The sequence below is a fragment of the Protopterus annectens genome, chromosome 3.part0 (assembly GCF_019279795.1).
Source record: "Protopterus annectens isolate FY-2018-M chromosome 3.part0, PAN1.0, whole genome shotgun sequence".
In the NCBI taxonomy this organism is placed as follows: Eukaryota; Metazoa; Chordata; order Ceratodontiformes; family Protopteridae; genus Protopterus; species Protopterus annectens.
The window spans coordinates 186,411,703-186,438,641 of record NC_056731.1 but is presented as its reverse complement, the minus strand read 5'-3'; the positions used below and the strand labels follow the sequence as shown (position 1 = coordinate 186,438,641).

General features: G+C 43.0%; 1 protein-coding gene across 1 annotated transcript in view; it reads left to right on the top strand.

Moving 5' to 3' along the window:
- WDR37 (WD repeat domain 37) overlaps positions 1 to 26,939 on the top strand; it is a 1,467,838-nt gene that overhangs the window by 1,252,991 nt on the left and 187,908 nt on the right. The window contains exon 14 of the mRNA XM_044064684.1: positions 12,300 to 12,441. Within this exon, the coding sequence (XP_043920619.1) occupies positions 12,300 to 12,441 (142 nt within the window). The remainder of the gene's footprint in view (positions 1 to 12,299; positions 12,442 to 26,939) is intronic.

Sequence of the window (26,939 nt, the reverse complement as noted above, 5' to 3'; positions counted from 1 at the left end):
TTGGAGAATGTCCGTGTCAGCCGGAGAGTCAATTATGGCACCCAGTTTGCAGTCATCGGCGAACTTGGTTAGCCATAGTCCTCCTGTGTTTGCCTGTACTTCTGAGAAGTATATGCCAAACAGTAGGGGTCCCAGGACCGAGCCTTGTGGGACACCACTTGTGACTGGTTTAGAGTCGGACCTGGAGTCCGCTATTCTTACCGTGTGAGTTCTGTCTGTAAGCCAGTTGGCAACCCATCTCATGACATAGGGGTTTATGTTCAGGCTGGTGAGTTTTTCTATAATTCCTGAGTGGGGAATGGTGTCACAAGCCTTGGCGAGGTCAAGGTAGGCTGTGTAAACCACCTTCCCCTCATCTGTGGCCTTGGTGACTGTCTCGAAGAAGTCAACCAGGTTTAGTAGGCATGATCTGCCCTTAACAAAGCCGAACTGGGTTGGGTCAAGTGTTTGGAGGTTCCCAATGTCTTTGTTAATGAGTTCCATGATGATGCGCTCCATAGCCTTGCAGACCAGGCTAGTCAGGCTTATGGGGCGATAGTTACCAGGGTCAGTTGTGGCCCCTCCTTTGTGGAGTGGAATAACCTTTGTGGAGCGGAATAACTGTTGTTGTGCGCCATTCTATGGGCACGTAGCCTGTGGAGAGGCTGAGGGTGAACAGTGTGTTTAGGTGGGGGTGGGGGGTGGGGGGGGGGTAGTTTGTTTTGTAGTTCATGCAAGACGCAGCTTGGGACACCGTCTGGCCCCATTGACTCTGTGCTTTTGGCTTCTGAAAGGGATGTTTTCACCTGTGCGTCTGTGATTTCCGGGACACTACACTTTTCCGGCACTGTTGTGGGCCCTTTTGGGGGTGAGAGGGGGGTGAAGTTTGCACTGAATCTATCTGCCAGGATGTTGGCAATGTCAGTAGGTTCAGTATATCTTCTGCTATTTTGCACTAGCTCAGAGCATATCTGCAAGTTGCCACTTAGATTCTTGACAAAGAAGACTTTGAGGTTATCTTTCGAATCCTTTCTTTCGAAGTTAGCCTTGGATGATTTTGTGAGGGACCTTAGTTTCTTACTGATACTGACCAGGGATGTCTTTCCTTCTTGGGATTTGCTTTTTTTCTGAACTAGTTTCCTCCTCCTATTGTATAGCCTGTTTATGGCAGGGGTCCACCAGACTGGTTTCCTTCTCTTAGGGGAGTGAGTCTTGGTCTTGCTAGGGATGGCACGATCCATGCATCCTTGTAGGTGCTCATAGAGTGCATTTGTAAAGGTTCCTGCATCTTGGACACTGTTATCCTTTAGCGTGGGGGCTGTGAAACTTGTTACCTCTGTCTTAAGTAAGGTGAAGTTTGCTATAAAAGTTTTTCACTGTGGTTTCCTTGGTTGGGGGTGGTGGTGTGGTGTGGACATCCAGAGTGATTAGTTTATGGTCTGATCTAACCAGTGATGGGTTGACCTCTGGTGCGGAACACCTGTCGCCCATGTTGGTGATGACCAGGTCCAATATGTTTTCACCTCTGGTAGGGGAGTTTACCAGCTGATCCAGGGCATTTGAGTTGATAAATTCCTGGAAGTGCTGGACCTGGGAGTTTGTACTTGAGTAGTTTTCTCAGTTAACGATAGGGTAATTGAAATCACCCAATATCAGGGTATTCAGTAGGACCTTCATGTTTTCCAGTGTCTCCAGAAAGGCGGAGTGGTGGTCCTGGGTCATGGAGGGTGATCTGTAACAGACCACAATTTGCATTGCAGATTTGCCCAATGTTAGTTGCACATGGATGATCTCAGAGCTGTCATGCAGCTCCACTAACCTGGAGGTGTAGGTATCCTTGATAAATATGGATACACCTCCTCCTTTTGTGTTTCGGTCCATGTTCTGTGGCCGAAATGTGTGGTATGAGTTGTAGCCCGGTAGTGCTGGTGTGCTCTGTGGAGCCTTGAACCAGGTTTCAGTTACTGCACAGATGTCAACATTCTCCATACTGAGGAGTGCTTTGAGCGTGTGCATTTTGAGATTTAAGCTCCTGGTGTTGAGTAGCATAACCCTCATTTTTTTATTTGTGCTGTTTATGGAGGTGGTTTGACTTTTGAGCCTTTCCCAAAAAAGGCATTGTGGGGGCAGCAAGAGCCTTGGCCAGTATTCAGAAGCATAGGGGTGACAGGTGCAAGCCGTCTCTTGCAAAGCAATGAGGTCTGTCAAGCATGTCGTCCCAGGCTGACAGACACTAGATTCCCTTTGAATGACACCAGAAGCTTAGCCAGTTGTTGAAATTGATAATTTTTTCTTTATACTGTAGTATCATTCTTGGTGAGGGCAGGATGCTACTCAGGGTCAGGGTCATACCGCCTGGGCTACATGATCAGAGAGCTCTTCCATGTCTCTTTTCATGTAGTCCAGGGAGGTACATCTCAGGTCATTCACACCAACATGAACAATGACATAGTCATATTTGTACTTGTTCTGGAGTGACCTGAGTGCTTGTGTTATGTGGCGGATTCTGGCTCCTGACAGCTAACAGTAACCTTCTCCTTGTCCAGCCTAGTGAGTGGGACGTCAGTGTGCCTGACTATACAGTCACCTAGTACTAGTGTGTTAAGTATGTTATTTCGCCTTAAGGGCTGTTATTGTGTGGCACATTGATTTTGTATTATATGTGTTGTCTGGTTTGTGACGGGAGATGCAGGTTTTTTGGGTGTCTGCTTTGGAGGTCTCTGATGCTTTTGCAGGTTTTTATTTAGGGCCTCCGAGTATGATTTTGTGTGTTTATGTGTATTTTTTGCAAGTGCTGATTTTAGTATGTCTGTGTGAGGCTGGAGGTGTGGTGCAAGTGTTAACCTTCTCCTCATGACTGCCTGTTCCAGTCTTGGGTGGAGAGAGCTTAGCCTCCAATTTAGCTATATAATTGCATCTCTCGCATATGTTAATGTTTTGTGGTAGGAGGAGAGGGTTGTCTGTGTACATGAGGCAGTTGTAAGATTGCCTTAGGATACCCAGGTTCACCAGCTGGACTGGAGAGTATACATGAAATTGCCCTTTGGTCATGCCTGAATAGTAGGGTGAGCTGCTTAGTCGCTTGGTTGGTGAGGGGTGAATAATGAGCCTTGCCCTGCTGGGCAATCAAGTGTCGGGGTATATTAGTGCTTGCTATTAGGTCTGAGCAAGTGCTGGACTGTAGGATGCTTTTTAAGTGCTTAGGTTGAGAGTTAGACTACTTTCAAGGGAAAAACTGAAGAGGAGACTTGATGGAGCCGGGAATAATTTAGCCCTAGCTAACCGGCACTGCCCGGATGTGCAAAACCATGCAAACGCATTTTTTACAGCAAGGAAATGAAAAGAGATATAAATTAGCCCATGTATATTATGTATAACACCTTTTTTGTTAAATGTCTAATTCCAACTTGTGTGTTACATGCATACACTGTTTGACTGGTTGAACTTTTATACAGTTGTTTCTTGTCATATCCATTTGAGCCTATGTCCCATGTTAAAAAAACTTTGTTTTATTGAAAGTCCTAAAACAAACAAAAAAAAAACACCAAACCCACCCCCAGTACCCCACTAAGACCTATTAACTTAATACTAACACACAAAAACTATGTACATCTTCAAACATTGAAGTTTTGTCCTCCTAACAGGAATAAAAGTCCCAAAGTAGCAGCTGGACTTACAGACTTGAGTTAACCTAAAAGAAAGGTAAAACATGCTAAGATGCATGGGTGAAGCCTGTGCTTCTACTAAGTGTTAATTGTTTTTGTCTTTTCTTTATAGCTGTCCCAGCTGGAAAAATCCCTGAATGCTTTCAGGGAACTTTATGTCCTAGCCAGTTTCTCTTCTCAGTTTTTTTCAGCCAATTACTCTCCACCAGTCTGTAGCCAGTTTCTCTTTATCACATTGTTTCCATTGAAACATGAAGACCAGCTGCAAAATTGCTACTGAGCATACATGCATTTGCTAGAAAAAAAAAGCCTTATAATATTCAGGATTCTTTTTCATTTGCTTGCTTACTCTTAAAACTTAAATCTATCTAAGGTCCTTAATCCAATAATTTCCCCATTTAAAAAAAAACAGCACCTGTTTACAGTCCCCATTACACTTAAAAATAGTGTTAGTGACATAAAATTTATTTACTCACAGTTAACTTTCTCCCTCCCCTTTCCATCCCCAAAGCATTTTTGAACATTAATGACGTGAAGTAGGACATTTGCTTTAGAATTCCCCACAAGTCCAACATATTTTGAAAAAGTCCAATATTTCCAGATTTTTATTGTTCTGTCATATTTCACACATTATATTATTGCATTGTAATCCCACATTAAGTTACTGGTTTTATTACTGTTCATCTCCATCTCCGCTTCATTTCCAACGTACTGTCAATTTTTCTGTTTAACTCTTGTGCTGTCTTCATTCACGCCAACATTTTCTTGTGAAAGACTGTAAAAAAGTTTCACAGGCACATTCTCTCTGTGTTCTTTATTAGCAGAAGAACAAGAAGCAGAATCTCTTTCTGTTTCACAGCTCAGTTTTTGTTGGACACACTTTTGAGTTTCCTCCTTAGCATGTACTTCATCAAAACATGATTTTCTTCCTCCAGGGAAGACTACTTTGAAGACAGCTGGGTACAGCAGCTTGAATCTCACACCTGCGTCTCGACACTTCCTGAATAGTGGAATGAATTTGCGACTCTTCTGCTTGGTGTACAATAAGTAATCATTCTCCACAAACACTCTGCTCTCTCCCACTTTTATTGCTTGTCCTTCTGCCACAGTTTTGTCAACTTCAACTCCTGCTGGTAGGATTGCATCTTTACTATTAAAGGTCTAGGTTTCTTTCTTGTAGTCAGGTTTGGAGCATATACACTATGTGCCCTTTCAACTAATAACTCCTTCTGTGGAATACCAGTCCAGTTGCTTATTTGTGCTTTCATAAAATTAATGCAGTCTTTTCCTTCCAACTTTTGTGGTATAGCTGACAGTCTCAGGTTTTCTGTATGTGCTTTGTCCTCTAATTCTGTTATTTTTTTTATAGCTTCTGTTCCTGAGCAGTCTCATATTCAGCCAGCCTTTTCTTCACTTCGCCCCCTGGTTTTTGCAGCTTTGTCACCTCATCTGAATATTTGTTTAAAGCTTCTTCCATTTTTTCCAGCCTTTTGTTGTTTGTGATGATATACTCCATCACTGTTTCGTTTATTTTAACCAGGTCTGTGTGCAGTTGTCTTGTATCTTCTTGTAGGTTACTGGAATTCATGTCTGGAGGTTGCATTGCCTTTTGCTGAACAACTGGAGAACTTTCCCCAGTCATTGATTCTTCCTCACTTTTTGTAGCTGATTTTTTTTCCAGGTCCTCTGTATTTCTTTGTTCCTGGCATCCAGGCAGTGAACTTACTAGCCAGTTACTAAAATTTACCCATAAATGCAAGTCTACTGGCCTTTTCCGCTGACTTTGTTTTCACACTGAGAGAGCTAAAACTCAGCTGATGTTCATCGTGCATACAGCTGCAGTCATTACAGATGGGGTTATCCTGCCGTCAGGCGGATCTTCGGTTGGCCGAATTCCAAAGTCTAGGTCCGGCGTCGGTTGTCGTCGCTTCTTCCCTGATGTCAGTGCGGCAGGGGTATAAAAGAGGCAGCCAACGCCATCTTCTCCAGTCTTTCTTGCCGCGCGGTGCCCGAAGCAGAAGCAGCTCGCAAGTGCCGGTCGGCCAGCTCCTGAGATTTACGAAAATATTTCAGCCGAAGTCTTCTTGAAAGCTAAGTACCCCACTGGGGAAACTTTTCTTGCCTCAGACCGATATCAGACAAAGTTAATAATTGCATTTCATGTGGGAAGCAAATACCGCATAAGGATTTCCACTCTTTCTGTATACCTTGCTTAGGCCCAGACCGGCGTCTCGGCCTGCCGTTTTTGTGCTAGATTCAACAACGACTATTAAGTGTCGGGCAGAGTTTGCCCTTCACTATTTTGGTAAAAATTTAATTATATTATTTCGTCGGATACGCCGACTGGAGTTTTGAGTAAGCAAGGCAAAGATAAGGACCGACATACGAGGTCCGCGACTTCTGACACCATGCTAAGGCCGACTACCAGTTCTCCGGTTCTCAGCGCAGGCTTCACGCAGCCCCTGAGTACCAATGACATTACCCGGTGTCTTCAGTACCCGCAGGCTCCTCGGTCCCCATTCCTACTACAGATACCGGCGCCACTCTTGGCGGGAAACTCAGAGTTTAGATAGGCCTGCCATTTCTCAAGGTGTCTTCAGGCCTTCCTCCTTCTCTATTAAAGCGTTCACAAAATCTAAAGCAGCCATGAAAACCAAAAAACAGGGACCTCAGACCCCCTCTCAAGGCCCCATGCCTAAAAAACAGATGCTCAAAATGGCTGAGGATTTGATTACTCTTATCAGGGGTTCTCAACCCCCCTCGGACAAAATGCCCAGATTAGAGGAAGACTACTCTTCCTCAGATCAAGCCTCTATTACCTCTGAACATTCTGAGGACCAGGACTATACCTATTCTCCTTTTGAAGACTCTGATGCAGAGGAGTCTATTCCTTCTATCTCCCCCCCTGAGGACTACTCTTTTGGGGAAACCCTACATACTTTGAGGGAACACTTTCACTGGGAAGGCCAAGATTACTCAGATTCAAAGAAAAGGCTCAGGGATTTTCTCTTGCTCCCCCAGCATAGGCCCCTGGCTATCCCTCCTGTTTTAGATATATTAGATGATGTGTACACAGAAGCCAGCCTCAACCCAGATTCTTTACCTCCAGCTCCTGTTAAACCAGACAGGTATTACCGGGTTCCTGATTCACACCAGTTCCTATACAAAGCCATACTGCTGACCCAGAAACTATTTCACAGGGTCCCAAGGGAATTAAGGCCTCTACTGCTAAAAACCCATTACCTTCAGAGAGAGATTCCAGAGCTTTAGAAAGGTGGGGGAAAAGGTGTATACCTCGGCCACTTTAACCATGAGGGCATTAAACTGTCAGTTCCATATGTTAAAGTATCAACAGTTTTTGTTATCTCAGTTGAAAAGCAAAATGACACAACCAGATTTAAAAGAGTTGCAGGATTTGTTGCATGGTGCAGAGCAAGTGGGTAAACATACCTTGCAGTGTGGTTTTGATGCTTTAGAGGCCTCATGTAGAGCTGCTGTTACGGGTCTGTTATGATCGTAGACATGCTTGGCTCAAAGAGCAAGCCTTACCAGATCATGTCAAAGCTAAATTACTAGATGCACCTCTTCAAAAAGATGTATTGTTTGGTGTTAAAGCTGAGGAGGTACTAAAGAAAATGGAGGAAAAAGCGAAATCAATGCAAACAGTGAAAGATTTCCTGCAGGTACAACCTCCACGTTTCAGCAGAAACTGGCCTTCAAAAAATTGGTCCTTTCCAGCCACAGACAGACCTCAAAGAGGCAGATACAGACGCCCAAGGGGTAGAGGGCAACCTTAAGGATCTTTCAGAGCCAAACAGTGGCAAGCACCAACCCCAAGAGGTGGAGAAGATAGATCACAGTCATTCAGAAAGCAGACACAATGACTTCCCCCTTTACCTGCCAAGCAAAGCTTTAATGGCAGCACCTTTGGGCGGAAAACTGGCATTATTCTCAAAAAATTGGCATATTGTCACAAAAGACAAATGGATTCTGGACATTATAGACAGAGGCTACAGGTTCCACTTTCACACCCTTCCAAAAATGAGAGGCATGCCAAACCTGCCACAAAATCAAAAGGCAGAGGCACAAAAACAAGTTTCAGCTCTCATGGACATGAAAGCGATTCAAGAGGTACCTGCAAAAGAACAAGGTCAAGGGTTTTATTCCAGACTATTCCTGGTACCAAGGAAAGACAAAGATTGGAGACCTATTTTAGACCTATCCATCCTAAACACATATTTACAGGTACCAAAATTCAAGATGCTCACATTACAGCAGCTTCTTCCCATGCTGGGCAAGGAGTCTTGGCTGGTAACACTGGACCTCAAGGAGGCATACCTGCATGTCCCTATCAGACAAGATTGCAGAAGATACCTCAGATTTCTTGCAGGTTCAACCCATTATCAATTCTCTGCATTGCCCTTTGGCTTATCTACTGCACCCAGAGTGTTTATTTAAATGCCTGGCATCAGTAATTGCCTTCTGCAGACTTCAAGGAATACAAATATACCCATATCTGGACGACTGCCTGATCCAAGCGGACAGCAAGGACATACTTCTGAAACACCTGGCGTTTGTAATAAAACTGTTGAACTTTCTGGGATACACAGTCAACAAAAAGAAATCAAAACTAATACCCTCTCAACAAATAATTTTCCTGGGTGCCAGCTTGAATACAACCACCCAGATGGCCTATCTCATGCCAGACAAACAAGGGCAACTGTCTCAATACTTCAGCAAAATGGCAACCTTCACCAGGCTGACTGCAAGGAAAGTCCTGCAGGCTCTGGGATTCATGGCATCTTGCATCCTTCTGATCCCATGTGCAAAGCTGCACATGAGGAAACTTCAATGGTACCTAAAAAACTTATGGTTTCAACACAGCCACAGCTTGGAAACAATTATACCACTCATTCCATGTCTTCAAAAGGAATTTTTTTGGTGGGCTCAAGCATGCCAAAGAAACATAGGTCTCCCTTTCTGTGTACCTCAAGCAACTCAAATCATCACAACAGATGCCTCGGACTACGCCTGGGGGGGCACACATGGCAGATCAGTGCATTCAGGGAAAATGGTCCCAAAAAGAGAAGCACCTACACATCAACCAAAAGGAAATGCTAGCAGTGCAAAATGCTATTATGGCCTTCAAAGACCTACTGCATCCAGGCCAGCTATTGATAAGGACAGACAACACCACAGTGATGTGGTACATAAACAAACAGGGGGGAACTCATTCATACCCCCTGTGCAGACTAGCCATGACCCTATGGAACACAGCAGTAGAATTGCAAATTCAACTTCAGGTACAATTCCTGCCAGGGAAGGAAAACACACTGGCAGACAGCCTAAGCAGAAATATGACAGATCCACACGAATGGAAGTTACATCCTCAAGTTTTCACAAAGATAACTCAGGCATGGGGACAGCCAGACATAGATCTCTTTGCTACCCACAGAAATTACCAATTGAAAAAATTTTGTTCAAGGACCTATCATCCACGGGCCTGGAAAGTGGATGCACTTTCTTTCAATTGGACAATGTTGACAGTCTATGCCTTTCCGCCTCTTCCTCTGCTGCCCAAAGTTCTATTAAAAGCCAGAGCAGAGAGGCCAAAAATGATTCTCATTGCTCCAGATTGGCCAAGACAACACTGGTATCCGCTCCTGAAGAGCCTGACACATTCCCCACCATGGATCCTACCTCTAGTGCCTCTTCTGTTGTCCCAGCACAACTTCAAGACTCTTCACAGCCAGCTCAAAACCCTAAATCTAGCTGCATGGAGAATCCCTTGATTTCAACAGACCCTCCTCTCCAAGGAGGTGCAGGATGTCATCTTGGAGGCCAGAAGACCTTCTACTAGAAAAGCCTACTCCACCAAATGGAAACGATTTTGTGCCTGGAATCAGGAAAAGGGCCAGAATCCTTGGGTAATAAATTTACCTCAAATTTTACAGTACCTAGCTGAGATGTTAAACAGTGGACTTTCCTTCTCCTCCATCAAAATCCATGCTTCAGCCATTTCTGCACAGTACAACACAGATCCTCCTTTATTCTCTCATCCTGTCTTAAGACAGTTCCTCAGAGGGGCAAAGAATATAAAACCCACCAGTCCCTGCTTGGGACCTCAACTTCATATTGGAAAAGCTGACCCTTCCTCCCTTCGAGCCAGCTGCTTCAACAGAACTACAATACTTGTCATGGAAAACAGCCTTTCTTCTGGCTATCACCTCAGCACGCAGGGTTTCGGAACTACAGGCCCTCATGGCTGTGCAACCTTTCATCATTTTCCATCAGGACAGTACCTTTATGCCAAAGGTAGTATCCAGTGTAGCCTTGAATCAGACTATCCACTTACCTACCTTTTACCCTAACCCACAAAACAAAGGGGAAAGACTACTGCATTCCTTGGACATTCACAGACAACTTCGTTATTACTTGGACAGGACAAAGCCATTCAGGAAATACGAGCAACTCTTTGTGTCCTATGCTACAGGTGCTCAAGGAAAGGCCATCTCCAAACAGACAATCTCAAAATGGATAGCCCACTGCATACGCTTTTGTTACTCATTTCATGGAAAAGCTGTGCCTTCAAGCATCAGATCCTACTCCACAAGGGCCACAGCTACCTCTGCAGCTTTCCTCAGGGGGGTTCCCTACCAAGGACATTTTGGAAGCAGCCACTTGGAGTTCAGTGCACACTTTCTCCAAACACTATCACCTTCCACTTTACTCTAAATCTAGAGCGGGATTTGCCACAGCTGTCTTGCAGGGCATCCGTGCTCCTCCTAGTTCCACTTAGTGCCTGCCACCCGTACTTAGCTTTGGGATTCTTCCCATCTGTAATGACTGCAGCTGTATGCACGATGAACATAGTACAGTTTTGTACCTACCATAAATGTAGATGTTCGAGTGCTCATACAGCTGCAGTCCAGGTTTCCCCCCCTCCATCCCCTCTTAGGACAGGCCTTATGACAAACACCTTCTCATACAACCTATTTGGGGTATTCTTTTATGGTGTATTTGCTTGCAACTACTGTTTTTTGATTATTCTATATTGCATGATTACATAAGTTTATGTTTTGCCTTCCTTCTGGGGGCACCTGACATCTGGGGCAAGAAAAACTGAAGAAGATGGCGTGTGCTCTTTGCTTGCCTGCAGCACTGACGTCAGGAAAGAAGCGACGACAACGCCCTTGGGACCTAGACTTTCCGAGGGACCCACCTGACGGCAGGATAACCCCATCTGTAATGACTGCAGCTGTATGAGCACTCGAACATCTACATTTATGGTAGGTACAAAACTGTACTTTACTCAACGTGCAGCCATCTTGGAAGTCCAAGGAAGCAACTTGTCTTGGTCATTATACTGTGAGAATTTTACTAAGGGGTGGAAAAATTGATATGGGACAGAGATAATATATATATATATTTAGTGCCATTTTCCAAATGCTGGGCATTGTTTTGTGCAGTACATAGATTATAGTTATGCAGGAGAGGAAGATTACTAAATTCTGTACAGTGGTGTACAGTGGTATAGAAACTAAGGTATTGGATTATGAGACCCAGTGGGGCATCCAGTGGAATATGCCTAAGTAATGGTACAATGCTTTTAGTTTTGATTTTCTTGAAGAAGAATAGAGGATAGGTGCTGGAGCTGAGGGAAGTGTTTCTCCAAGTCAGGGGATGTGTTTTGCCATTAACTCTCTGGTAAGCTACTGGCTTTTCTTTTGTTTGTGGAGTCTTGAAATTTTCAGAAAGAACTTTTTTTTTTTTAGTTTTAAGAGGGTATTGGTCATTTTTCAGCTGCCAGATTAAGATCAAATTTAAGTACAGGGAACCTTATGAAAAAGGGGGATGAGGCTGTCATAGCAAAAATGTTTGTTTCGAAATGAAATGAGTTTTAGTGCTATTTTATGTATTTCAAAAGAGATGGGGGCAGTGATCGCCAAAGGTGGTTGGATGAATCAAAATTGAGGAAATAATGTTAGAATTGTTAGTTATTACTGGATATAAGAGAGAGCGGTGACCTGTTTTAGGACTGTATCCTGTGTTCGTCTACAAAAAAGCAACTGGCAAGACCTCCTTACTAACAAGTGCAGACTTCCATCCTTAGGTTTCTACAGGCAGGTGAAGAAGGAACATGTCATATTTACTGTTGAATCTCTAGGCAAAATGTTAACTTTTTTTTTTTTTTTTAAGGAGAGAGAGGGAGCTTACAGATACTTCCTTTGTATGGCAATTTTGTGCATGTTAACTGTTCAAATGAGTAAATTTCACATCTTGAAAACTCAGCTAGTTTGTTCAGTCTTTTCATTAGACATACTGGGCTAGTCTTGATGTTTGCTAATGCCTTTTCCCTTTTTGCTTAGACTTTCTGTGGCCACCACCTTTTGGCTAGGATTGGGGTTCTGGCACATTTGTTGGTGGCCCACTTTCCTAAAAATAACAGAAGATGACATCAGGTAGGGCAGGGGAAGTAAACTTGAACCTAGTCTAGAAGACAGACGTCCAACTGTGGCCAAGTTCCACATCTAATGTGTACGTTGTGAGAGTGATGCTATTATTTCATGCCGAGTGTTATGTCGATTAGCTTTGCTCCAATGTACTTTTGTATATCTCTCTTTTTTTTAATTTGCTTTTATTGTACATTTACAGGACATGACCAGGAGTTAACCCATTGTTGTACACATCCAACTCAACGTCTTGTAGTAACTTCTTCACGTGACACAACTTTTCGCTTATGGGATTTCAGAGACCCTTCAATTCATTCAGTTAATGTATTTCAAGGGCATACAGAGTAAGTGGCATGCATTTTTATGGTACTGGGTAATCTTTGTATAGTTTGTGATAGGTTAGTTTTGCTTGCTCTGTACTAAGTATAATTATTGAATAATCCCTGTGTAGCACTCTCTATTCATATGTAAGGTATGTACTTGCTGCTGTATTATTTGTACTAAAATGTGTTTGTCACTGTTGAGAAAAGAACCTAGTTGAAACCCCCCACACTATATACATACATATATGTGTGTGTGTGTAATATATATATATATATATATATATATATATATATATATATATATATATATATTTGTGTGTGTGTGTGTATATATATGTGTGTGTGTGTGTGTGTGTATATATATATATATATATATATATATATATATATGTGTGTGTGTGTGTGTGTGTGTGTGTGTATATATATATATATGTATATATATATATATATATATATATATATATATGTATATATATATATATATATATATATATATATATATAAATGTATGTGTAAAATAAATACATACATATTTATGTTATGGTAAAACTGCTTAAGAAGTCATACTTCAGTGGTGTTAAACATTTTACATCTCTACCTAACATGCCAATACCATAGGCATGTAGGATGACCAAGTGTATGGCTGAACTCATCAGATCCTGTATCAGAGCCAACAATGATGCTGTCATTTTTTGCTTGAGGTCTAATTGTACAATGACCTGTGTCACCACTGCTAGAGCTCGATGTCTAACTTGACAACATCAGACAACCAAGCGTAAAGTCTCCATCATTGCTTGGTGTGTGGTGGTAGTAAGAAGTCACCCACATTGAGCACATGAGTGCAAGGCATACAGGGGGCAGAATGCTTTTTTCATGTTCCGTAGCAGAACTACAATAAGATTTTCCCATATAATGAATACAGTTTGAGTCAAATAATTGTGACTTGTCATAAGTGTTTTTTTTTTGTACTGTCCTTATGGAGGAGTCATTCCCACAACTAGAACCTGTGCATGTACTTCTCCAGGGTTGCTGCATCTTGGGGTAAAGGCAGATATTGAAAAGAACCGAACATTCGACTTTTGATGAGTTGCTGTGATGTGACTCAAAATTTCGATCAGCACTCATCAGAGATGTACATTGTGCAATTTCTTATAGCACCTGGTCTTATCTTGCAGTGTGGATCTTTCTTTCACTGTCCCCTTCCAGCATTCTTCTTTGCATGCACCATACTCATACTGTGCCTTGAAGCTAGGCATTGCATGCTATTTAATATGACTGCAGTTTGTCTTTTGTTCTGCAGAGATAAACATAATTGTTCAACATTAATTCTGCTTTGTCAGAATTTTTGAATAAGGGCTTCTTCTTAGGTGTCACTCAGGCTTTTGGGTTGTCTGTCATTAATGGTGTGAAAAATACTTAAACACTTCTTCATGTAACTGCCCCTTTGTTAGCCTTAACTTTGTGATTGTGACATTTTGAATCCGTTTAACTTACCAGAAGGGACTGAAGAATTTTTGTTACGTGTTTTGGTTTTGTTCTGTTTATATGTGTGAAATCCAGTCTTCAGACTGTCTAAATGACTAGATTCTTGATTTAATTGTGAGTCACTGAAGCTATCCAGTGGCCTACTTTTCTGAGATAATATATACAAACATTACAACTTTCAGTGCTGTGGACTTCACTGTACCAGTTGCTGAAACCAAGCAGGAGTAACTTTTGCAGCTACAACACAATCAGACATTAACTGTGTGATGCACTCATAACAAAAGATGGATTATATGACAGTTTCATTTCATATTGTCTGATATAGTCTTGTCAGGCGTGGAAAATATAACTTCAGTACTAATGGACTCCAGACGTCTAAATTAACTGTTATCTGGAATTAAAAACAGTACCACTGCCTGTAATGTTTCATTTATTTAAAATGCTGTTAAATAAACACAGAACTCTCATTGTGATGTAAATAGTCCATGACACGCTTAGTATAGTATTTAGCTTTATTGCTGATGAGCTACTTGTAGTGTATAAGTAAGCATGCCTTATAGTATACCTTTTTTCTTCAAAAAAACTCCGTTTGAATATAGAACACAGTAAGGCTTGACAACACACCCTGGTCTGGTTCTCTTAAGTGTCTGGTATAGAAATAAGCAGTATCATTTAATGGCTTTAGGATAAAGGCAGGCACCTATTGCAATGGATAGAATGTGCATGTAGTGCATGGAGCCCCTCAGTTATGCACCAGCACCCTAAAGCACTGTTAAGCTCTAGTTTCACACTAGAGCATAATAGAAACAACCTTGGAACAGCATCCAAACTTTAAAAGGTATTCTACACTTTCCTGCCACAAAAAGTGTTGCAAAGAAGTGTATAACAGTTTTACAAAAAAAGTGTAAAACACTGTGCTCCTACACTTTTTTTCCTGTAACTGCTTATACATTATCATTTGGTCTGTGTGATCATAACAGCTAATTATGTGGTCTCGACACGGATGTCAAGATTTCATCTCTTGAGTACTGCTTTGCTCCACTCTTTTTTTAAGCAATCTTCATTAAATTTTCATTTAAGACATTAGCATATACACTAAAAGAAAAGAAAACAAACTATGTCAACATTTTTAATTTTTATATGTTATACAGCTGCGGTGGTGGTGCTGAGGTAGCGTTGTCGCCTCACAGTAAGACGTCCTGTTTGATTATCAGCTAAAGCGTCTTCTGTATGGAGACATGCGTAAGTGGGCGTACCTTCGTTAAAGGTTGTGTGTCAGGCCTGCAAGTTGGTACGTAAAAATCTACTGCCAATCATTAGAGGACCGGAGTTCCGCTGTGGCTACCCCTAACCGGGAAAAGCTGAAAGATACAACTACAACATATGTTATACATCACATTTTCTCTCTTTATAGCTATCATCGGTCCAACATTACATAAATTGCCCAACTCTTGCCTTCCTTTAAACCTCACTCTTCCTCCTGGACATTATTCTGCTTGCATTGTTCCCAGAAATGTATTTTATTTTTATGTAATTTGCTGCTTTACTTTTCTAAAGATCTTCCTTCCAGTTCTTTTAGCTATTTTACAGTATTCAGTACTTAAAGTACAGTTTATACTTCGATTTCCATTTCGATTTCCTTTTTCTAGTAATTGCTTTTTGGTAACCAACAGAATTAAACTCAGTAAGGCATTACTGTGGGTAGAGAGTTCAGATCCTGTGTCCCCAGCTCAATCATTTCCTTAGTTACAGCCATTTGTTCCTCCAATATTTCTGGCAGAGTATTCTGTAAGGAATTTTTAAAGTCTGGTAACTCATTACACTCCCCAAAAACATGTTCCCAGTTACCTATTTCTTTCCTATCACTTCTCTAACATTTGGTGTCTACCTGAGGAAAAAAAATCTTTGAAGTCTGCTTGGGGTATAAAAATACCTATGTAAATACTTCCAAACAAAAATTCTAAAACTTCTGGACTTTGTTGCATACTTGGGAGCCATTCATATGTCCTTCCATTGTTCTTTTGTAAATTGCTGTTCCAGTCTCTTACAAATTTCTTCTAACCTACTCTGAGTGATTCTTATAGTTACCATGTAGTATGTTGTATACCTTCTAATTATCCCATTTTTATCAGCGGCTTCTGTTCTGGAAAGAACTAAAAACTCTACCCGAGCAGGAATTTTTTTGCCTGTACTGTGATATCAATCCCTGGTAGAGAAGGCTCTCTGTAACCTACAATCCAAGCAACTTCTTGGTCTCATCCCACTTTATCTTTTTTTTTCTCTCTAGTTATTTGCTTCCAGTACCTTGGTTCTTTAGCCAGTTTTCTTCAGTAAATTCCATCCCCCACTTAACTATTTTCTGTAACCCTACTTGCAGTTATCCCTATTGGCAAAATGTCTTTTTTCCATTCCCATGTTGGCTTAGTTTTTAGAATACTTTCTGCAACTTTATGACAATAAAGTAATAATAACAGTAGTAGTAATAGTAGCAATATAAGCAGTTTGCTTCAGGTTTGTCTCCCTCCCACAACTTTCCTCTGGCTGCTGATTGGCCATCACTAATCAGATGGAATAGCAGTCAGAGTGAAGTAGTGACTTCCATATCCTCTTGCTGCCTCATAGGAAGCAAATGAGGAGCTTCTCAGGAGCAGCAGTTGGTCTACAGCTTCATTTATGGCATGTATGTCTCCTTTGGGGATCCTTTCAAGGAGAAGTCATTGCCCTTTTTAAGATTAAGATTATAACATGTTTTTGACTAAAAGTGAGTCCTTGCAGTTACTGCAGGTTCAGTCAGTGCCTCAGCCACTTGTGGGGTATTCTGTTGTGGCCGTTCATTGTTCCTCACCTCCTCCACTGGTCTTTCCAAGTTCCTGTTGTGCTGCTCTTCTGACACCTGGGTCATGATAGCATATGTTTCCTCTGCATCTTTTCTAGTGTCTGATAAAGGCATGGGAAGACCATCTTCCCTTTTGGGTCTAGACGATGCTCTGGGAGATTCTTCTTTGGGTTACCAGGGAAAGAAACCTCTTGCCCGGGATAAAAAGCCACCATCCCCAGTTAGCTTCTTACAGGGAAACTTAATCTAGGAAATAGAAATAGAAACAAAAGGTTAGAAATTGTTCATCTAAGGATACATTTATAGTATGTAAAGGTAACATTTTTAACATAACCAGGAATTTATTGCAGGTAATTGGTCCTGGAATTCAAAAATCCTTACCTGAGTACTATTGTGAAACAGAAAATCCTGAAGCTAGTCAGTCAGAAAAGTCTAACATTGGTAGAGATAGAGTTCTCTTTCCTATGGATTCCCAAGTCCAGGACTCTGATTCTGTGGAAACTGCATATGCCCAATCTCTGTTGGAGGAATTTTCTTTTTTTGAATCTGTTTCCAAGATGAATGGTGTATTTTTATTGGAAAAAGTGAAGGTTTCACCTTTATACCCTACATCATGCGAGGAGCATACATGTGACATATGGCATACTTTAAAACAACCTTTGGTGTACTGGCAGGATGCTGGGCTGCCGTAGGCAGGGGATCTGTAATGTTATGAATACTGCAACAGTTATGGTAAGATTTTACACAACTGTACAGTCATCCAAAAGTCTCTCTGAAGCAGAGTTGGATAGGATGTTGAGAAAGTTCCTCAGGACAGAGATCCAGATGAGGGTCTTGCCGGCTTTATCTCCCATCGGGTCCAAAAGCCTGAAGCCTACTTTTTACTCCTTCTCCAATCTGGCCTTCTGTTTGAGTCATTGGATCCAAGGATCCTTAGAGTTGAACCATCAGATCTCAAGTTTCTTATTTCTTCCACTCCGACGTCCCTGATGTGTAATCAGCTACTACGCCATTGGAGCTGAGTCATTCTTGGAGCCAAAGTGTTGGCATTGGATCTGAGGGGCAGACCTCAGGTCAGAAGCTTTTGGAGCTGTCGCTTCGTGTCTGCACTTTGGAGCTCGACAGCTCGGCTATGACTCCTCCTTTGGAGCAGAGAGTCGAGGAGGGCCTGAGATTGTCTGCTTCAAGAGGTTTTTCCTTGGTTGGTCCTGGTTCTTCTGCCTTTGAAGTGGTGGAGAGGGTTTCTTTTCATGCAAGAGTAACCTCCGCTCTTTCACCATCAGATCCATCCCTTGCTACCCCAATGGATCCTGTGCCTGAGTCTGCTCATCCTACCCATCAGGAACAGGTAGCCCAATTGAGCTCCCATCCATTTCCCACCCAGGAGCTCCCCTGCCTCTTCCGATACCTCACCAGTGTATCCTTTGGGGAGGTCCCTTGGAAGAGGACATGCAAGAGGAGGCACTTAGATTCCCCACAGGAATCTGTTATGGAAGGCACCAATTTTGATGATGGGGATGGGTCCCCCAGATCTCCACCTGAGGACGTCTATTTTGGAGACATTCTAGAAATCCTTCAGTAGAAAGGTGGTTGGTCTTCCCAAACCCTTTCCCAGGAGGAGATGGTGTTTTTGGAAGCCTTCGGTCTGGACTTGCTATGTCTTGGATTACCCCCCCCCCCCGATGAGCTTATAGACCTTGTTTCCCACAGGGGATGGAAGGAACCAGACTGTGGAACCAGTTCACAAACTCTCTGAAAAAATGTTGAGCTCCCCCACTGATAGTACTGGACTAAAGGGGTTCCTGGAGATGCCATGGTGGTTGTTGCAGCCACCAAAAAGGAACTGGCTGACTAGAGCGCCTCTTTCTCCCCCTGCCATCAGAATTTAGGGCTTTGGACAGGTTTGGGAAATGAGTGTATGTCAGAGAAATTTGCCCTGCATTCATGAACTACCTGGCATATTTCACCAGATTACAGAGGAAATGATGAAGGAAATCTCTAATTCTGCCCCAGATAGATGGGGAAAATAAGGTGGGAGATGAGTAGTTAGGCTTCAGATCAGGATGCAGCACAATTGACACGATGTTTACAATAAGATAGATAGTTGAGAACAAGCCAGAGATGAGGAAAGAGTCTAACTGAGTATACCTAAACCTGGATAAAGCATATGATATGGTCCCAAGAAAGCTGATTTGGGCAGGCCTGTGGTGGTTTAACGTTCCAGAAGCATTGGTAGAATTAGTGCAAGCTGTGTACAAGGACCCAATGACTCGAGTACAAACAATGTTTGGTGTCACAGAGTGGTTCCCAATGGGAGTGGGTGTGCATCAGAGTGCAGCAGTGAGGCCATTGCTGTTCATACTGGTGAAGGACTACATTAGCATGCAGGTTGGAGTGGACAGATTAACAAAGTTACTTTATGCAGACAGTATGGCATTATTGGTAGACTTTGAGCAAGAAATTCAGCAAAGGATAGGGAAATGGAATGCAAAACTGAAGGCACATGGCATGAAACTGAGTAGAGATAAGACAGTTGTAATAGCAGTGAATGGAGGAAATCCGAAGAAGCTGAGAACTGAGATAGAGGGGAAAATAGTGAAAAAGGTTAACAGCTTCAAGTATCTGGGAGGGGTGGTTGAGAAAGAAAGCCTGAATGAGGAGGTCAGAGGTAGAATCAGAGAGGCTGCAGCCAACTGGCACAGAGTGTCAGGTGTGTTGTATGTCAGAAGAATGACAAAGAAGTTGAAAAATTAAGGTGTACAAGACAGTTGCGCAAAAAGTATTACTGTATGGTACAGAAACCTGGGCAGTGAAAGAGCAGTTGAAAAAGCTAGAGGTGTTAGAAATGAAGTGCTTGAGATGGGTGGTAGGATGCACACTATGAGACAGATGAAAAATTAAGACACGAGCAGAAGCCAAAGTTAACTCTAGTTGCAGAAAAGTTCAGAGAGAACAGATTACAGTAGTTTGGGCACATGTACAGAAAAGGAGAAGACAGTCTGGTGAAGAAAATTTGGGATATACAGGAAGAAGGCAAGAGAAAACAAGGGCATCCAGCAAAGAGGTGGATGGATTGTGTGAGAGAAGACCTGTGACATCTGGCCAGGAGTGTCAAAGAAGGCAGGAGAGTTGCATTGAATAGAAAGATGGCGATAGCTGACACAACACCCCTACCTGTTGTGGAAAAAAGGGGAGGAGGTTGGTGATGAGGATTTTGAAAGTTTAAGTTTGGTTGTGGTAAATGTGTTTAAAAAAGAGATGCGCAAGGATTTCTCAGCAGTGGAGTTTGAGCATTTAACATGTTGGTAACCATTAAAAAAAAAGAAAAAGATTGCAAGTGGCAGGTTGCAATGGTATGTTGTATGGGTCTACATTACATCATTTAACCTTTGATAAGGCACTCTGTGGTGAATTCTGTCCTCTTACCATCCCTTTGGTGCTGGGCAGATTTGTCAGCCTCATTTTTAGGACATCTTTCTCCTTTCCTGTTTCTGTAGACTTTTTGCAGATCATGTAAATTTGTTCCTCATTCTAAAGGTGTGATGCTTAAGTTTATTGGCCCTGTAAAAAACTGTCCTAGAGTTTGTATTGTACAGGATTTTCTACTGCTTGAATGGGCCTTTGGCTCAGTAGGGTTATTGTGTCTATTAAATACATTTTTTTATCTCTTATCTGCAGAGAATTAAGTTGCTTAATTGTAAGATCTCATTTAATGTGTTGCAGCTCCTCAGTATTTTTCATGTCAGCATAGGTTATATTGATTTCTGCCACACTTTGGTGTCTGTGAATCATGTACTTTATTTTCCCTTACATCATGTACCTTACAGATATGTTCGTAATGTTCTGGGTAATGAACCCCCCATCCTTCCATTATGTTTTTACAACAATTTGCCCTTTATACCCCTTATCTTATGATGATTTTGATGATGTTCTTCGTGTTTCACTGTTGCAGTCATCACACTTGGGTTATCTGCCTGCAGGTAGCCCTCAGTTGGCCCAAATACCAGAGACTTAGTATTTCTCTGCATCGGTTGCTGTCACTCCAGGACTGATGTCAGGTTGTCAGGGGTATAAAAACAGGCAGCCGACACCATTACATCAGTCTTTCTTGCCAAGGACCCTGAAGCAGAAGCAGTTCGCATGAGTGCTGGTCGGCCGCTACCTGAGTTTTTCATTTACAAATTGAATCATCCTGAAGTCTTTTAAAGCTAAGTACCTTGTTGGGGATCCTTTTTTCTTGCTCTAACCGATGTCAGAAAAAGTTAACAATTGTCTTGCCTGTGGAAAGCAAATACCACACTGAGATTTTCATTCTTACTGTGTCACCTGTTTAGGACCAGACCACAACATGCCTCGCTGTCAGTTTTGTACCTTGTTCAACATCCAAACCATTCGTCGTCAGGCCCTTATTGTCGCTAAATACTTTCGTTCTCGATCTCCTTATTCCGAAATGGCTTCGGTAAGCCATCCAACTACCAATATTCCGAAAAAAACATAAGGATAAAGACAGAGACAGACCGCACAGGTCCAAAACTGCCGACAATGCTTCCGTTAAGCTAGTCGCCAGTTTGCCAGTACTCAGTGAGGAGCTTTCACAGCCCCTGATGCCCGTTTCTATGGATTCGCAGGCCTCTAATGAGACCCGTTCGGAGTCCGGTATGCCACGAGACTCTTCTTCGACTATGGAACCTGCGATGTCTCTACCTTGAATGGGTTCGAAGCTGCTGAGCAGGCATCTGCTTCTGAGGAAGTTCTTCGCACTATCGATGTGCAACACAAACCGACGACCTCTTTCGCGTCTTTAGTTCTGTCTAAAACTGACGAGTTTCTAAGGCCAGGAGTACGCTACGCCTAGAAAACTGATGACCAAAGCACATGCACCTGCTTCCTTGCCACAACATCAAATGCTTAAAATGGCAGAAGACCTTATTATCCTGATTAGGGGAAGGCAGCCTTCTCCTGCTAAGAGAAAAAGAGACCAGTCCCCTGCAGCTTCAACGGACCAAGAGTCCGACGACTCTGAGGTATCTAATTATGAAGATGTGCCCTTATCTGCTTATGAGGATTCTGATGCAGAGGAATCCATTCCCTCTGCCTCTCCTCCAGAGGATTTTTCTTTTGGTGAAACCTTACATACCTTAAGAGAGCATTTCCATTGGGAATGCCAAGACTATCCTCATTCCCAAAAGAGACTCAGAGAATTTCTAGATTTGCCATAACATAGGCCTTTAGCAATACCCCCAGTCGTGGAAGTTGTTGATGTCTTTATGGAATCCAGCCTTACCCCTGATACTTTACCCCCTGCTCCTAGGAAACCAGACAGGTACTACAGAGTACCTGATTCTCACAAATTCCTTTTCAAAAATCCTACTGCTGATCCAGAGATCATTTGCCAGGGACCTAAAGGTATCAAAGCTACTACAGATAAGAATCCCACTCCTTCGGACAGGGATTCCAGAGCTTTGGACAGATGGAGTAAGAAAGTATATACCTCTGCAACTCTCACCATTAGGGCTCTGAATTGTCAGTTTCACATGCTGAAGTACCAACAACATATTATGGAACTTAAGGAAAACATAGCAACCTTTACAGACTGTGCAGAAAACAGAGAATTGCAAGAGCTTAAGCATTCTGCAAGGCAAGTCAACAAGCACACATTGCAGTGTGGTTTTGACCCCCTAGAAGCATCTTGCAGGGCAGCAGTCACTCGTTCTGTACTGAGAAGGCATGCTTGGCTTAAGGAACAGACCTTGCCAGACCATGTCAAATCAAAGTTATTAGATGCTCCTTTGCACAAGGACAGTCTGTTTGGCACCAAAGCAGAAGAGGTTCTTAAAAAGATGGAAGAAAAAGTTAAATCTATGCAGACAGTTACAGAATTCTTGCAAGTACAGCCTCCTAGATTCAGTAGGCATTGCCCTTCGAAACATTGGTCCTTTCCAGCCCCCTCAAGGCCAACTCAAACCAGACCCAGGGGTAACAGACCACCCAGACAACAGTCTCAGGGTATGCAGAGATCTAAGCAATGGAGTGCCTCCACCTCCAAAGCAGGGAGTGCTAAGCCACCCCCTTATGGAAAGAATTCCCAATGACTTCTCAACTCCACTCCCCACCTCTGCCCAACTGCTTGTTCCCCTAGGAGGAAAACTTGCCTTTCATGCAAAAAACTGGATCAAAGACCGATGGGTTCTCAACATTGTATCCAAGGGGTACAAATTTTACTTCCACTCACTGCCAACCCCAAACGGGTTCCCAGACCTTCCTTCAAACCAGTGGGCAGAGACACAAAATCGAGTTCAATCTCTGTTCTCTATAAAGGCAATTCAACCTGTTCCTGCGGAGCAGACAGGCCAAGGATTCTATTCCAGACTCTTCCTGGTACCCAGAAAAGAGGGCACTTGGCACCCAATCCTAGATCTGTCTATTCTCAACACCTTCCTGGTGGTACCAAAATTCAAAATGCTCACCCTGCAGCAGCTTCTACCTATGCCAGCCAAGGATGCCTGGTTAGTCACCCTAGACTTAAAAGAAGCTTATTTGCACATCCTTATAAGGGACTCATGCAGGAAATATCTACGCTTCAGGGCAGGATCTATGCATTATCAGTTCTCTGCACTTTCCTTTGGCTTATCCACTGCTCCCAGAGAATTCACAAAATGCCTGGCTCCAGCCATTGCGTACTGCAGACAGAGAGATATCCAAATTTACCTGTACTTGGATGAATGCCTGATTCAGGCAGTCAGTCAGTCAGGAAATGCTGTTCCAGCACCTGGCATTTGTAAAAAAAACCTTCTAACCTCCCTGGGGTACACCATCAATGAAAAGAAATCAAAACTTGTCCCTAGTCAAAAAATTGTGTTCCTGGGAGCAAGCTTGGACACAGCATCCTAGATGGCATTCCTCACTCCAGAAAAACAAGCCTATTTGACAGACTATTTTACTCAAATGGCCACCAGAACCCAGCTATCTACAAGGAAAATTCTGCAGGCCCTAGGGTTCATGACCTCATGCATCCTATTAATTCCATATGCCAGACTGCTTATGAAGAAACTTCAATGGCACTTTAAAAGTCTTTGGTGCCAACATTCTCAGGACCTGGAAACCAACATTCCTATCATACCCTGTCTAAGGACAGAGTTTCTTTGATGGGCAGCAGCATGCAACCACAGCAAAGGACTGCCCTTTACTCAAGCCCTCGCCACCCAGACCCTAACCACAGACGCATCAGACTATGCCTGAGGGGGCACACATGGACGGCAATTGCATTCAGGGCCGCTGGAGCCCAAGTCAAATTCATCTGCACATCAACCAAAAGGAGATGCTAACTGTGCAGCACACTCTGACAGCTTTCAGATCCCTACTCTCATCAGGACACCTGCTAATAAAAACAGACACCACCACAGTTATATGGTACATCAACAAGCAGGGGGAAACACACTCTTATCCACTCTGCAGACTAACCATGACCCTGTGGAACATGGCCTTGGACATGTAGGTCAATCTGCAAGCTCAATTCCTGCCAGGCAAACAAAACTCACTGGCAGACGACTTAAGGAGAAATCTCCTAGACCCACACAAGTGTCAGTTAGAGCCCAGCACCTTCAACCTTCTGATTCAGAAATGGGGGACCCCAGAGGTGGATCTATTTGTCTCCCAGTGCAGTCACCAGCTCAGCAAATTCTGCACCAGGACTCCTCACAGCAGAGCATGGAAAGTGGATTCTTTATCCTTCCAGTGGGTAAATCTCTCAATCTATGCCTTTCTGCCTCTGCCCCTTCTCTCAAGAATATCGCTCAAGATAACACAGGACAGACCAAGGACAATTTTGATTGCCCCAGACTGGCCATGCCAGCACTGGTACCCGCTCCTGCGCAGCCTGTCATCGGTGCCACCCTGACACCTACAACAGAACCCAACCCTGCTGTCTCAGCGGGGGGGGGGGGGGGGGGCAGATCTTGCATCCACAACTGCAAACCCTAAATCTTGCAGCCTGGCTTATTCCGGGAATTCTCCTCCAGTAACCAGCCTAAGCAAGCAGGTGCTGGGCGTCATTCTTGAAGCCAGAAGACCCAGTACGAGGAAATCCTATGCTGATTAATGGAAAAGGTACTGCTCCTGGATTCAATCTAAAGGAGAGGACACAAACCTGCCCTCTCTGCTTCTAATCCTGGATTACTTAGCAGATCTACTCCACAGAGGCCTATCCTTCTCCTCCATTAAGATCCATGCCTCTGCCATTTCAGCTCATTACAACACTGAGCCACCTCTCTTCTCTCACCCTCTTATCAAACAGTTCCTGAGAGGGGCAAACAACTTAAGGCCGCCAAAGAGGGCACCCACCCCTGCTTGGGACCTTAACTTTGTACTGGAAAGCTCACGCTTCCCACCATTAAACCTGCAGCGTCAGCAGATTTAAAATTCCTCTCTTGGAAAACAGCCTTGCTTCTGGCCATCACTTCAGCTAGAAGAGTGTCTGAGTTACAAGCACTAATGGCTGTGGAACCCTTCATTATTTTACATGCTGACAGGGTTTTCCTCAGGACTAACCCTTCCTTTATGCCTAAAGTGGTATCCAGTGTGGCTCTCAACCAATCTATCCACTTGCCACCTTCTTCCCTAATCCTCAAAATAAAGGGGAAAGGATCCTGCACTCCTTGGACATGCACTGACATCTCAGATTCTACCTTGATAGGACTAAGCCCTTCTGGAAATCTGACTAGTTACTAGTCAGCTTTGCACCAGGGGCAGAGGGCAAGACCATTTCTAAACAAACAATTTCCAAATGGATAGCACACTGCATCCATTTCTGCTACAAACACCATGGGAAACCAATCCCGCAGGGGGTCAGAACACATTCCACTAGGGCAACGTCTACTTCTACAGCATTCCTCAGGGGAGTCCCTACCAGGGACATCCTGGAAGCTGCTACCTGGAGTTCCATACACACCTTCACTAAGCATTACCACCTGCCTATCTTTTCCAAATCCAGGGAGGGTTTTGCTACAGCAGTCCTGCAAGACATACTAGCTAGCCCCAACTCTTCTTGACTGCCTCCACCCTTCTTCAGCTTTGGGAATGTACCCGTGTGTGATGACTGCAACAGTGAAACACGAAGAACTAGTACAGTTGTGTACACTTAAATGTAGATGTTCGAGTGTATTCACTGTTGCAGTCCTGGTTTCCCCCTCTTTCTCTCCTCTCTGTGCCTATTACTTACCCCTTTCAGGAGTATTGGTATTTACTTTTTCCTGGTGGTGTTTTCCCCACCATAACTTAGCTCCCAGTTTGGGGGGGGGGCTACTGACATTTGGGGCAAGAAAAACTGATTTAATGGTGTCTGCTGCCTGATTTTATACCCCTGATGACCTGACGTCAGTCCTGGAGCGACAGCAACTGACAGAGAAATATTAAGTCTTTGGTATTTGGGCCAACTGAGGGCTACCTGCAGGCAGATAACCCAAGTGTGATCACTGCAACAGTGAATACACTCTAACATCTACATTTATGGTGAGTGTACACAACTGTACTTTGCAGCTCACCCTGTAGAATGGCACAGTGTCTCTGTGATTACTGGTGTTACTTTATTGTTATTGGTTCTTTTATTTCAGTTCTCATCTGGGGTTACACTTTGTCTGAAGGCTGCATTTCTTTCCTGTTGCCATGATTGTTTTCTCCAAGTGCTGCATTTCCCTCAGACATCCCAAAGGATTGCTGTTGGAGAGTTAGCAATCCCACATATTGCCTGTAGATGTGTGTATGCATGCATAGATGCATGCATTCACATATCCTGCAATGGTGACCTGTTCAGTACAAGTTTCACTTTGTCCATTTAGTCTGTGCTCCCCTGTGACCCTGAATTGGTATAAACTGAATATTAGAAAATAAATGAGTGTATGTCATCCCGCATAATCTGTTTGGGAGTAGATTATGTTGTTGTTGTTCTTCCTCTTTTGTCTTGGCATCCTTGACCCCTTTTTCATTGAATGACACTACCGCAGATGCATTTTTACATACCAAGTATATACTTGCTAGTTTCATAATTACGTTTGTGCTGTAAAATGGATATTAGACTTGTTACATTTCAGTCATGCAACAGGCTTATTAGCTCTAGAATCATGTAGCATTCCTTATTTAAAGTGATTGTTGTCATATTATGACCATATAGTGAATGCATGTTTGGGTAACAGATGCAGTTTTG